The sequence below is a fragment of the Herpailurus yagouaroundi genome, unplaced genomic scaffold, assembly GCF_014898765.1.
Source record: "Herpailurus yagouaroundi ecotype Mexico unplaced genomic scaffold, PumYag 159, whole genome shotgun sequence".
Classification (NCBI taxonomy): domain Eukaryota; kingdom Metazoa; phylum Chordata; class Mammalia; order Carnivora; family Felidae; genus Herpailurus; species Herpailurus yagouaroundi.
The window spans coordinates 26,038,237-26,052,257 of NW_024412400.1; the positions used below are offsets into that span (position 1 = coordinate 26,038,237).

General features: G+C 38.2%; 1 protein-coding gene and 1 long non-coding RNA gene across 10 annotated transcripts in view; one reads left to right on the forward strand and one right to left on the reverse strand.

The window, feature by feature from the left end:
- Positions 1–3,468, forward strand: part of ANKRD28 (ankyrin repeat domain 28) — a 200,057-nt gene extending 196,589 nt beyond the window's left edge. For all 8 annotated transcript variants that reach the window (XM_040480133.1, XM_040480138.1, XM_040480134.1 and 5 more), the window contains one exon: positions 210–3,468. In XM_040480133.1, the coding sequence (XP_040336067.1) occupies positions 210–496 (287 nt within the window). In that variant the 3' untranslated portion in view covers positions 497–3,468. The remainder of the gene's footprint in view (positions 1–209) is intronic.
- LOC121033646 (uncharacterized) lies at positions 3,359–11,762 on the reverse strand. Of its 2 annotated transcripts, none has more exons than XR_005792039.1 (2): positions 11,462–11,762; positions 3,359–3,759 (listed from the first exon to the last, which is right to left on the reverse strand). It is a non-coding gene; the product is annotated as an uncharacterized LOC121033646 (long non-coding RNA). The 2 variants fall into 2 exon arrangements; XR_005792040.1 differs by lacking the exon at positions 11,462–11,762 and adding an exon at positions 4,666–5,801.
- Positions 11,763–14,021: the final 2,259 nt, after the last annotated feature.

Consider the following 14,021-nt stretch of genomic DNA (forward strand, 5'->3'; position numbering starts at 1 on the left):
TAACTAAGGTCTCCTCTCATACTAGATTTCTATGACTTTTCTCTTTTCTACTGAGTGGAAATTTTCTAAATCGTTTTAACTAAACAGTTCATTATAAACCAGGTAATTTAAAACATGTCTGAAATTGAAGGCCATTTGAGCTTATTTCCTTATATCCATGCAGTGGGTCTCAGGATGTCTAATTATTTAAATTTTATCTTTAATTCTAGGCTATACCCCAGCTTTGGCCTGTGCTCCCAATAAGGATGTGGCTGATTGCCTGGCTCTCATTTTGGCCACCATGATGCCTGTCTCATCAAGTAGCCCTTTATCATCCCTGACATTCAATGCCATTAACCGTTATACCAACACCTCAAAAACAGTCAGCTTTGAAGCCTTGCCCATCATGAGGAATGAACCTAGCTCCTATTGCAGTTTCAACAACATTGGCGGGGAACAGGAGTACTTATACACCGATGTGGACGAGCTCAATGACTCTGATTCCGAGACCTACTAAGAGGCTGAGCCAGAGGTCTAAGTGAGGAGTTCTGACGCTAACGCTTCAGATTGTGCTTTTTCAGGAAAAAGGCACTTTCTTATTCACGTACAAATTCAACCTAAAAGGAGAGATCACAGAGTGAGCAAGTATGAGAAATGTGATACATTAGGAAGAAGAGTTTTAAAGGCAAGTTTTGCAAAAGGAACTTCTAGAATCTTGAAATAGACTTGACCAGAGAAAAACACTTTGATGTCAAGTTACTTTGTGGAGTTGTTTAATTTGGTTTTGCAGTGCCAGGAATAATTTGGGACACTGTGCACCCTAATCTGCTTACACAAGCAACACTATTCTAAAAGAAGAGATAAGGACACTAGATTAAAAATTTACCAATAAAACTACAACTAAATTTAAGGGCAATAAAAGTTTGGTATAGTAGGCATTATGTGCACAGCAAATTGCCAAAGGACCAAGTAACTTAAAAGTTTTTTAATAGAATGCCATTTTGTGGAAACTGGAATAGGTGAAATGAGACATTATCTAAACCAAACTTTAATATTTCTGAAAATGAAGCTGAGATTTGGTTTTAAACGTTGATTTTTTTTTTTTAAGAAAACATCTGAAAGCCTTCGAATACTGTATTAAACCATGAGAGAAAGCAGATGTATTTTTACATTTTTTCTTTTACATAAAAATTTAAAAATTCCAACTTTTATAATATTAGAATTAAAAACCAGCTGACTGAGTGCAGTCAGGGTGAAAATACTGGTGATGTTGACATGCGATAGATTGGAGTCGGGCTGTTGTTGCCCACTTTTGAATGGTTTAGGTTTAAAATTGAACTATTTTTGTTTCAAAATGTAAAGAATTTCTTAGAAGAAGAAAATTTCGTGAAATCAAAAAAGTAGATTATTTTCACCCTATTGCAGCTATATGGTCCTGGGAAATGGAGTTTTCAACCTCACTACTTTGGATGGTACAGCTTTGTCTCTTATGTTACTTTTGTGCCTCCACAATGGATTGGGGGATTTTTGTTTTCACTGTTTGGTGAATAATCAAAAGAAAATCCCTTGTTATTGATACGTTAACATCATCGGGTCTCTTGGAAGGCATTTCTGTATTGGGTCCTATTCAGATTTAAACATGCTACTACTTGGGGAAGGAAGCAGTTGCCTGCCGAAATGGAAGACTGCCTTTCAAATAACAGAAAGGCTGATGTTTAGGTTTTTAAATAACCATTTATATGGTTCTGCTTTTACTGTAACTGTCACTTTCCCAGTAAGAATGATTTCACGTATGTAGGGGGTGTTACAGATCTGGGTGAAGTTCCATAAATTTTCACAGAATGATACCCAATTTCATTTTATCCTTTTTGTATTGTGCAACTGGAAACTTTATGGCATTGTAAATTATCAGCTGGTTTTTCTGAATATAAAGTGTGAAAACACAGAACAGTATTTTGATCTATTTGATAATTTTGTGGGGTTTTTGAAGAATTAATGAGCATGTACATAGAAATAGTGACTGCTTGAATACTGTATTTACTTGCACTCTTTCAGTACATCAAGATACCTGTATATTTTAGAGTATAATAAAACACAGATGTGAGTTGTATTTAATGAATAATGTATTTGTATCTGTGCATATTACCTAAAAATCTATAAAGTTTCTAGGGCATTGACTACTAGATTTTAAGCATTTTTTTTCTAAAATATTTACAGAAATTATAAATGTAATCCTCCATCTTTTCTTTATAATATAAAGAAGTCATAATGGACCCTTCCTAATTGTTAGTGGTAGGAAGGTGAATATGCATTTTAAAGACAGTGGACTACATTTTCTATTGTACCTTTTGAAAAAAATGAAAAAAAACTCAAGAGGATTCTAAAAGTATACATATGTGTGCTTTCTCTTTCCTTTTAGGAATTCTCTTCTGAATTCCCTGAGGGAATTTTCTAGAATCTCAGAATTGAAAGAGACCTGAGGTTCATCCAGTCTAACCTCTTAACAAAATGCAGGAGTCCCTTCTACAAGGGTGATCTTTCCACCTTGAACACTTCCAGTGACTCTACCTCACCAAGCAGTCCATTCAGTTGTTGAGCAGCTCTAACTGTTAGAAAGGTCTTCCTTAGATGGAGTTGAAGCCTCCCTCCCGGTAACTTCTGTCCTTGTGCCCGGGTCTGTCCTCCAAGAGAACGCTGAGAACGTTGGAAGGATGAATCTTACGCCCTCTGCCATGTCTTCTCTTTTACAGGCTGTTTGACTTACCTGCTGAAGTGATTTCCAGAAGGACTCATTAAACACAGTTAGATTTACCCATCTAATGAAATCCAAGGTGTAGCTATAAAGTAACAAGCTGTTTTTAATTTCTCCTCACACACACCAAAACTTAGATCTTGCATCACTTTATGTAAATGATGCCACTGCTGAAATTGTTTGTGAGGTGGTTATTTCAATTGCTTGCCCACTAGGAAATCTGTTTCCTTGCTTTGTGATCGCATTTTGTGATAGTCTGTCCCCAACTGATCAGCCATTTCTATGGTCTGAACCTAATGAGGGGAAATCCCAAGCTACTGGTCCAAATAGGATTTGAGCAACACTAGTATGGTTGGAGTACATACATGGACAGCTTCAGTGAATGAACACAGGGCCACAGTAAGTTCCTTTACAGTTACACCTTGTATGTTAAAAGCATTCAGGCCCTGCTCTGAAGTGGTTTTTATCCTCATACAGAATAGAAGAGCCTGTTTGCTTTTTTAACTTCTGCATGGAAGATGACATCTGAAATATCTGATGTGTATTATAGTAAAACCAGCTTCTGCTCTAGAACTACTTTGGGGGAAATGGTGGTAATAGCAAATGACTTCCTTTAACAAGACACTCATCTCAAACAGTGCCATTTAGTTCAGGAGATCTCTAAGTGTAGCTGTCAATTTGGGGTTTAATTTGGCTTATATTGGACCTTTTAAATGAAATAAAGTTTTTTAATGCAATAAATCAAGTGTCTTTCATTTTTACATGCAAACTTTTTTTTTTCAAACTTCTTTATCTTTTAATGGCTAATTAGTATTCTGACTAGTTTTTACCCTTCTTTAAAAACTTGACTTCTCACAAAAGCTGTTTTAGAATTTAGATGAGCCTAATGGGGTTTTTCAAATATTCACTCAACAAATATTTATTGCTTGCCTGCCATATACTTGAGGGTGGGGATGGGCAGAAAGTGAACCTAGAAGGCATGGTGGTATCCTCTAGGAGTTCTCATCTCATCATGGAAAGACATATACCTGAAAATAGAAAGGACAAAAGTATAATTGAGATGAACTGCTAGGGGAGGTCAGAGAACAAAAGGAAGATCAAAACAGGCTTTCTGGGAGAGATGACCTTGAGACTGGACATGGAGGAACAGCTATATTTTGGGCAGGTGGAGAGGGGCAAATATTAGCCTAGGTGAGAAGAGCAAAATCAGTAGTTTGTAAAATGGCTGGTGAAAGGGAGAGGATGGAATAGGTGTTAGCACTTAGCACTCCAGAGCACAAAAAGACCGTGCAGATCTACAAAAGAGCTAATTACACACATGCACGGAGGTGAGCTACAAAAGTGAGAACAAATAGATATAAATAGGTGACTGGAGGAGCAGGCAAAAAGGACTTTAATAACCTTCCTCAAAATCATCTTATGCTGGTAATGATAAGTCAAAATGCCTGTACAGTGTTTGTCATGTACAAGGCGAGGTTGTAAGAAACTGAAGTACATCTCTTAATCCACGAACTATCCTATGAGGTAGGTACTATTAATAGTACCATTTAACAGGTGAGGAATGAGGCAGAGAGGTGAAGTGACTTTTCCCCAGAATTGCCTGGCCAGTAATTCCTGAAGCCTAAATTTAAATCCCAGCAGTCATTTCCATTGTCTGTGCTCTTATCCAACTAATGATCTCTAACATGCTTTCTGGTCTTTGCTGAAATTGGTGATTTTCAAGTTGGACCACATTCCTGACAACTCAATTATGTAAGTGCCTTTCAGTGTTATTCTCCTCCGTCCCCAGTTTTAGAAGAAACATAAATGTGACCACAACAGATGTTTTTTGAACATCTGCTCTGTACAGAAACTGCTAGGTTCTGGGCATGTTGCAGTGAAGGAAAAGGGAACAAGATTTGCCCTTGCGATGAGTCTAAGAGAATGATACGTACTTAGGTTTCAGTTGCTATTGCTGCCCCAAATCTGCTCAACTTAAAATAATCGTTCTCACTCATGCTTTTGCAGGTTGGCTGACAGGCTTGGCTGGGTGACTGCTTCAAGCTGGAGATCTGGCTGAGCTTGACTACTTGCCATGAGTTGAGCTCGGGTCTGCTCCATCTGTGTTCTTCGGACTTGGACTAGACTGCAGAAGTTGTCCAGAAGTTCTCAGTGATGACGACAAAAGCACAACCAAGGCAAGCCTAATCACACAAACACAGTTTATGCTTCTGCATGCGTCACATGTGCTAATACTCCACTGGCCAGAGCAAGTCATATGGCCAACTCCAGCCTCAGTGGGATGGGGCCATTTGGCTCTGCCCACTGGGGAGGGATAGTTTGAGTTCAGTTCCCACAATTCACTTAGCCCTGAAATGATGAGTCAACCAGTCTGTCATTGTTTGCAATTTGTCCATGGGCATTCTTGGTAGTCTTGTTTTCTGGCTCCTTCCTTTCTTGTGGTCCCCCTTCTGGTGGTGTAGGTGGTTCAGATATAAAACTGGGTAGCAAAACTTTATTTTGAATTGTAAAGTTTTTGACAGTGCAGAACTGATCGGTTAGGTGTTGGATTTGTCCTTTTCCAGAGGTGGAGAAGTCAACTCTTTGCCTACCTAAAACTCCAGAAGAATGCAGTACCAGTCCCCTTTTGGATCTTAACTGTGACCATCCCTTTCAAACCAGAGCCCAGTCTAATGGAAGATAGAAAGTAAAGCTTGGCTAAGTGACTTACTTTTAAGGCAAAAAAAAAAACAAAAAACAAAAAAAAAAAAAAACTAGTGTATAAAGTGCTCCACTCTATCTAGATCATTTTTCCATCTCACCCTCTCCAGCACTTGTGTAAGTCTCCATTTCTCCACTTCATTTTTCTTTTTTGTGTTCTCATTTCTTTATGGTTATTTTACTCTCTTGCACTTAAGATTTTTAGTGGTCTTCTCTCTTAAATTAGGACTGAAATACAGGCTCAAGTGCTATTTCCTTAATTAGAAAAGCCAGTAGTTTAATCTTAAAATATTTTCTTTTCTTTACCCTTCTCTAAACTTTAAGAAAAACTGCATTTTCACTTTTTTTTTAATATTTTATTTTTGAGAGAGACAGAGTATGAATGGGGGAGGGGCAGAGAGAGGGGGAGACACAGAATCCGAAGCAGGCTCCAGGCTCTGAGCTTGTCAGGACAGAGCCCGACGTGGGGCTCAAACTCACGAACAGTGAGATCATGACCTGAGCCAAAGTCAGACATTGAACCGACTGAGCCACCGAGGCGCCCCACATTTTTACTTTTAAGGCCTATTTAGCCCTTTAGCAAACACTTCTTAAGTACATAGACTGTGACAAATACTGTTTAAATACTGGAGCAGTACCAGGGATACAATAATAAACCTGGTGAGGTCACTGCCATCAAGAAGCTCATGTTTTAGTTGGGGAGACAGACAAGAAAGATGACAACGTGATTACTTTGTAAAGAAGGATTTGTGAGAATAACTGGATAGGAGGGAGAGGTCCTTGAGGATAAAGAATGCTTTGCCATTTGTGCACCAGGGGATTACACAAAAGTTCTGATGTGAGACACAGATTTTGCTGAGAAAGTGGAAGAATGTTGAAGTAACAAAATAATAAAAGCAGGAAAGGATAGATTGAGAGGGTGAGCTAATCCACAAAAGTAAACCAGGGGATTCTGCTGAGGCTAACTGACCCAAAAGCATGTCATAGGTCAACCTAGGGATCGATTATCATTTGATCTGGGTTGATTGAAAGTGTTTCTTGGATGCCTGCTGGGTCAACCTTCCCCAGTCCATGGCATGTAACTTGCTTGACCTTCCAACTAAAAATGAAGATGGCACAATGCTTAAGGTTGGACAGGTTAGCACTAAGCTCTCAAACTTGAACTCTATGCTAATGTAATAGTTGGCCAACCCCCCCCCACCACCAAAATGGGAAGTTCATTTCTGGTACCCAAAATAATAGCGGGTGCTATGAGTAACACTGTCTCAGACCTAGTAGAAATAATCAAAGTGCATTTTTTATGTTGATAGGTAAGTTTTTTACATGACCTGCTTCTTGTATAACCTGCTTTTGAGCCCTTATGTCTGCCACAAAGATGACAGGACCCAGCACACAGGAGAGAAAAGTAGCTTGTGGTTCTGATATTCATGGTAAGAAATGCTAAAATCTGAGAAAATGTGAATGAGGAGAAATCAAGGGATAGGAGATTCTGTTGAAGGCATTTGTCTCAGTCCACCTCTAGGTAGCAATAAATGTGTAGGCATGGGAAGAAGTCTGTCAATTGCCTGCAGTTAGGCAACTAATAGGATTAGACAGTAAGTGGTCAAATAGCTTTTACTAACTGATGTCAGTGAAAATGGCAGAGGAAGGACCTGTAAGAACAGTGACCGTTGTGACATTTTAACTTGCTCTAATGCCATTCCTCATTCCAGCTCTGCAGTAGCAGATGGTTAACAGTCCACATTCCCAATGCAATCTATTAGTCACCAGAGAGAACAAAACAAAGCTAGAGCTCTTTCGAAGCCTCATTCCCAAAGAGATGCCATTGTTTGGCCTGCCTGATGGTTTCCTGGAATACCTCATTTATAAGGCTGTCTGTAGGTGAACTAACTCAGAGTGGACCCAGTGTAAAAAGTACTCTCATTGGAGGGGTGTTTGTTAAAAACATTTATAGGCAAGACTATTAATGTTGCACTTGCCTTAGGTGATTGATAAGAGCTGAGTCAAGCAAATAGACTAACCAAAGAGTTGAAAAGGAAAAGCCGAGGGAATCGATATCCACAGGAGCTTTGAAAAGCTCTTACATAGTTCTAGGAATCTACAATGTTATATGCACACACGGGGCTGTTGCCACCTGTGAAAGACCTAAGGCCACCCTAAGCTCTCACCTGTGGCTAATTTTGAGGCTGTACAAACAAGTGGAAGCTAGTCTTCAACTGCTAGGCTGTTAGGAAGGCATACCTTAACACATACACACACAGCCCCTTGTCAAAAACTGGGACATTTTATGTTGTTGTGGTTATTGTTGTTGTTGTTACGGGGGTTTGAGGAAATGTCTAATCATTAGCCAGCTGCTAAGCTGAGTAAAAAAATTTCATTGACCACACATGGCAAAATATGCAGACTTTACAGAATTTGTTATTCTATTCATTCAGAATTCTGTAACAAGTAGCAATGACAGCAAATCTGGGGAGGGAGATGAATCTGATTTCCAGAACTGTGTTATATTATTTAAAATGTCTAATTTTCAACAAAAGGTTTTGATACGTACAAAAGCTATGTATGGCCCATACACAGGAAAAACAATCAGTAGAAACTGTCCTTCTTCAAGGATATAGGGCTTACCAGACAAAGACCTTAAATTATGTTCAAGGAGCTAAAGGAAGCCATGTCTAAAAAATTAAATGAAAGTATTTTTGAATGCCTCACTAAATAAAGATATCAATAAATTATTTAGAAATTATATTTTAAAAAGCAAATGGAAATCTTTGATTTGGAAAGTACAATAAATAGCTGAAATAGAGGGTCTCAATATTAGATTTCAGTAGGCAGAAGAAAAAATCAGTGAGCTTGAAAATATGTCCATTGTGAGTAGCCAGCCTAAGGAATGTGTGTTGGAGGTGGGAGAGACTCACAGAGAGACCTGTGTGACATAATCAGACATACCAGCATACACATAAGGGAAAGCCTGGAAGGAGAAGAGAAAGGGGGACAGAAAGAATATTTGAAGACCTATGACTGAAAACTGACCAAGTTTGAAAAATGTTAATGTACGAATTCAAAAAGCTCAACACCAGGGGCTGCCTGGGTGACTCAGTTAAACATCTGACTCTTGATTTCAGCTCAGGTCATGATCCCATGGTTCATGGGATCCAGCCCCGCATCGGGCTCCATGTTGAGCATGGAGCCTGCTTGAGATTCTCTCCATCTCTCTCCCCTCTCTCTGCCGCTTCGCCACTCACACTCTCTCTCTCAAAATAAATAAACTTCAAAACCAAAAACAAAACAAACAAAAAAACCCTCAACACCAGGGTGACTGGGTGGATCAGTCATTTAAGCTTCCAACTGTTGATTTCAGCTCAGGTCATGATCTCATGGTTGTGAGGTTGAACCCCATGTCGGCCCTACACTGGGCATGGAGCCTGCTTAAGATTCTCTGTCTCCCTCTTCCTCTTCCCCTCCTCCTCCCCTGCTCACACACACACTCTAAATAAATAAAATCTTTAAAAAAAAAAAAAAAGTTCAACACCAAGTAGAATAAATTCAAAGAGATCTAATGTACGCACGTTATAAGCAAACTATCAAAAGACAAAAAAGAACCTTCAAAGCAGAAAGAAACAACTATCACCATGTACAAGGAATCCTAAATAAAATTGACAGCTAGTTTCTCATCAGAGTCCAGTGGAGATCAGAAGGTAGTAGATTTGACCTATTCAAGGTGTTGAAAGAAAAATGATATCAATCAAGAATACTTTATCCAGGATAATTACCCTTCAAAAATGAAGGACAAATTAAGACATTCTCAGAATAACCAAAACTGAGAGAACTTGTCACTAGCAGACCTGCCCTACAAGAAATACTAAAGGGAGTCCTTCAGACTGACAAGAGAACATTAGACAATAACTCAAATGCACATGAAGAAATAAAGAGCAGCAGTAAAGGTAACAGCAAAGTAAATTTAAAGGACAATATGTAAATGTATTTCTGTAACTCTTTTTTACTCCTGTCTGATTTAAAAGACAGCTGCATGGGGTGCCTGGGTGGCTCAGTCGGTTAAGCATCTGACTTTAACTCAGGTCATGATCTCATGGTTTGTGGGTTCGAGCCGCACGTTGGGCTCTGTGCTGACAGCTCGGAGCCTGGAGCCTGTTTCAGATTCTGTGTCTCCCTCTCTCTCTTCGCCCCTCCCCTGCTTGTGCTCTTTCTCTCTCTCAGAAATAAATATTTAAAAATAAATAAAAAATAAAAGCTGCATAAAGCTGCAATTACAAATTACGTTGATAAGGACCATGTGTGCATAAAAATAATTTATGACTGCACAAAGGTACAGGAAATAGAGCTACATAGGAGAAAAGATTTTGCATAGCATTGAAATTTTGTTTTATTAATCTGAACTAGATTGATACAAATTAAGGTGTTAATTGTAATCCCCAGGACAAACACTGAGAAAATAACTATAAAATATAAAAGAAATGACAATGAGAATTAAAATGGTACCCTAGAAAATATCTAACACAAAATAAGCCAGGAATGGAGGACTAGAGAAATAAAAAAGATATGGCAGATAGAAAACAAACAGCAGATGTAAATTTTACCTTATCAGTAATTACATTAAATGTAAGTAGATTAAACTCTATAATTACAAGATAAAGATTAATAGAATGAATATAAGACATCAATTATACGCGGCCTAGAAGAGACACGCTTTACATTCAGTGACACAAGTTGAAAGTAAGAAGATGATAAAATAGACAACCATGTAAACAGCAACCAAAAGGGCTGGTAGTGACTGTACTCCTAAATAACTAATGGGTCAAGAAATAAATTAGAAAATATCTGAGATAAATGAAAACAAAAGTACCACATTCCAAAACTTATGAGATGCAGTGAAAGCAGTGCTTAGAGGGAAATATAGCTGTAAACAGTAAAAAGAAAGAAAGGTCTCAATTCTGTAACCTAATCTTTGACCTTAAAAAAAACTAGAAAAAAGAAGTGCAGACTAAACCCAAAGCAAGCAGAAGAAAGGAAATAATAAATATATTATAGCCGAAATAAACGAAGTAGAGATTCAAAACACATTAGAGAAAAACCAACAAAACAAAATTGTTCCTTTGAAAAGATCAACACAGTTGATAAATCTGTGGTTAGAATGACCAAGAAGAAAAAAATACTCACTGAAGTCAGGAATGAAGAGGGGGCATTCTACTGACTTCATAAAAATAAAAAGAATTATAAAAGAATAAATAACACAAATTATTACATACCAACACATTTGCTAACCTAGACAAAATGGACACATTTTTAGAAAGACAAATTATCAAAACGGTTTCAGGAAGATAACAGAAAATCTGAGTAGACCATAGCAAGTAAAGACGTCGAATTAGTAATAAAATATTTCAAAAAGAGAAGCTTAGGACCAGAAGACTTCAGTGGTGAGTTCTGCAAAACATGTAAAGAATTACCAATCTTTCTTTCAAAAACTTTTTTTTTCTTAAAGGAGTGGAAGGAACACTTCCCAACTCACTCTTTGTGGTTGATTTTAACCTGATACCAAATCAAACCAAAGTATCACAAGAAAAGAACACCACGGACCAATATCCTTTCTGATGATAGATGTAAAAAATCCTTAACAAAATCCTATCAAACTGAACCCATCACTATCTAGAAAGCATTGTACACCAGGGATATCTCTTACGAATACAGATGTAAAAATCACACACAAAATACTATCAAATAGAATCCATCAATCCATAAGAAATTATTATACACCTTGACCAAGTGGGATTTATCCAAAGAATGCCAGGTAGTTTCAACATACAAAACTAAGTCAATGAAGTACATAATATATTATCAATACAATAAAGGTGAGGAGACACTAGATTGTCTCTATTGATGGAAAAAATCATTTGACAAAAATTCAACTTCTCAATGGTAACAATAGAAGAATAGGGAAAACTTAACCTGATAAAGAGCATCTATGAAAAACCCACAGCCAATATCATACTTCATGATGAACAACTGAAAACTTACCATCTAAGATCAGGAACAAGACCAAGATGTCCACTCTCATGATATGTATTGAACATTGGACTAGAGGTTCAGGCCAGAGCAATTAGGAAAAAAAAAGATACCCACATGGAAAAGGAAGTTAAACTATTTGTAGGTTACATGATCTTGTGTATAGAAAGTCCTAAGGAGTCCACCAAAAAAGTGTTACTGCTGATAAATTTGGCAAGATTGCTGGATACAAAAATCACTTGTGTTTGGGGCACCTGGGTGTCTCAGTCAGTTGAGTGTCTGACTTTGGCTCAGGTCATGATCTTGTGGTTCATGTGTTCAGCCCCACATCAGGCTTGCTGCTCTTGCCCTGTCAGCACAGAGCCTGTTTCAGATTTTCTGTCCCCCACCTCTGCCCCTCCCCTGCTCGTGCCCTCTCAGAAAAATAAAACATTTTTAAAAATCAATTGCATTTTTATACACTTGGCAATGAACAATCCAAAAATGAAATGAAAATTCCATTTATAATAGCATCCACAAAAGTAAAGAATACTTGGAAATAAATTTAACAAAAGAGGTTTAAGAGTTGTACCCAAAAAATATAAAACCTCACTGAAAGAAAGTAAAGAATACCTAAATAAACGGAAAGACATCCTGTATTCATGAATTGGAAGACTTAATGTTAGAATAGCAACATTCCCTAAATTGATCTATCACATGAATACAACCCCTGTGAAAATTCCATTGTCTTTTTGGCAGATACTGGCAAGCTGACCCTAAAATTCATACGGGATGGCAAAGGACTCATAATACCAAAACAATTTTAGTAAGAACAAAGAAGACTCACACTTCCTAATTTCAAAACTTACAACAAAGCTACAGTTATCAGGACAATGTGGTACTTGCTTTAGCTTAATGATAGACATATCTAGAGATCAGTGGAATAGAATTAAGAGTCTAGAAATAAACGCATTCATCTATGGCCAATAGATTTCAATTAAGGGTACCAAAGATTCCTGCAGAAGGTGCCTTTGCTCAACCCCTCACTCACCCACAGGCACCATCTTCTGGATCCATAAACCCATACCAAAAAGGCAGCTGGGACTATCCACACCTGAGAAGGGGTGTTTATTTGAAATATAGAAAGTCCACACTCTTGCATAGTGCTTGCAATATGCTTCATTACTGATGTTAATGATTACATGAAGTTGTGATAAGAAAGAGCCTAGTTAATTCATTGATTTACCATGCACACACTGCCTGGTTTCAAAACCTGGCTCCTACAACTGAGTGGGCTTGAGCCTGTGGTTTAACCTTAATGTCTTTGTTTCCTCTTCTGTGAAATTCAGGTAATATAGATCTCTGTCTCATAGAGTTATTGGAAAGATTAATTGAGTCACTATGCCCAATAATAATAAATAAAAACTATCAATATTGCAGCCCCCTTTGAGGTAGATTTAGAATGTCACAGATTGTTTTACATTCTTCCCACCAATGGGTCGTGTCTATGTTGCTTCCCCTTGAATGCAGATGGGCTCTGTAGCAACTTTACCAATAGGATATGGTAGAAGAGCCACTGCCCCAGCCTTCAGAAACTGACAACTCCCCCTTCCTGTCTCTTCTAACAGATGTCCTGTTAGAAGTCTATTTTGAGACCACCACGCTGGAGGACCACATGGAGAGACCCAGCAGAGCCTGCCAGCTGCCCCCATCAGTGTGCCAGGCATGTGAGTGGGGGAACTATCTTGAAAGTGGGGTTGCCAGCCCTAAACCATTCCAGCTTGAGAGAGACCGGCTGCTACACACCCGAGTCCTTCCCAGATTCCTGACACACAAAGCCATGAGCAAATTGAAATGGTTATTTCAAGTCATTACATTTCGGGGTAGTTCTGTTACTTAGCAGTAATCACAACATTGATTATGAAAATCTAAACACTAAACAAATGAATGAGTTGGAAGGAGTGGGTAGTCTCTAGCCTAGGGAAACGATGACTCATGTTACAAATTAGGTCCTCATTTTAGTTGTTTTACAAAATACAAGAGTTCCTGTCATATGTGGATGCTGTTTATGTCCTTATTTACTCCTAGAAAGGACACAGGGAAAAGAGTCTCCAAGGGTGTTTGAATTGAAATCAATGAGTTTAACCCCCTTTTAAGGATGGGACCTTAGGCTTGGAAAAGGGAGAGAAGGCGCTCCAGGTCATAGAGCAAGTTAGGAGGAAGCTAGGCCTGCCTCTGCACTCTTAAGCCAGAACTTTAAAAATACTATTTTATTTCTTGGTTTATTTATATTTTTGTTGTGCTACCTTGCAGGAACAAATCTATTTTGTAACATCCATTTTACACATTCAACAGACAGTGCCCATGTCCCTAGGAAAGGTCTGAAACAGAATGTTATCAGGGCCTGTGGAATGTAGGAGCCAATTTTGGTATACTAGTCGCAAAACAATGAAAATCTTCACCCTTTTCAGATTCATTTGTAATGCCAAAATAGTGGCTCTTACTGTATCTTTTTGTCTCTATATTCCATCAACCCACTAATTATCCTTATACATTTCACACTCACTGTATGATGATTCACTCCCCCCGCCCC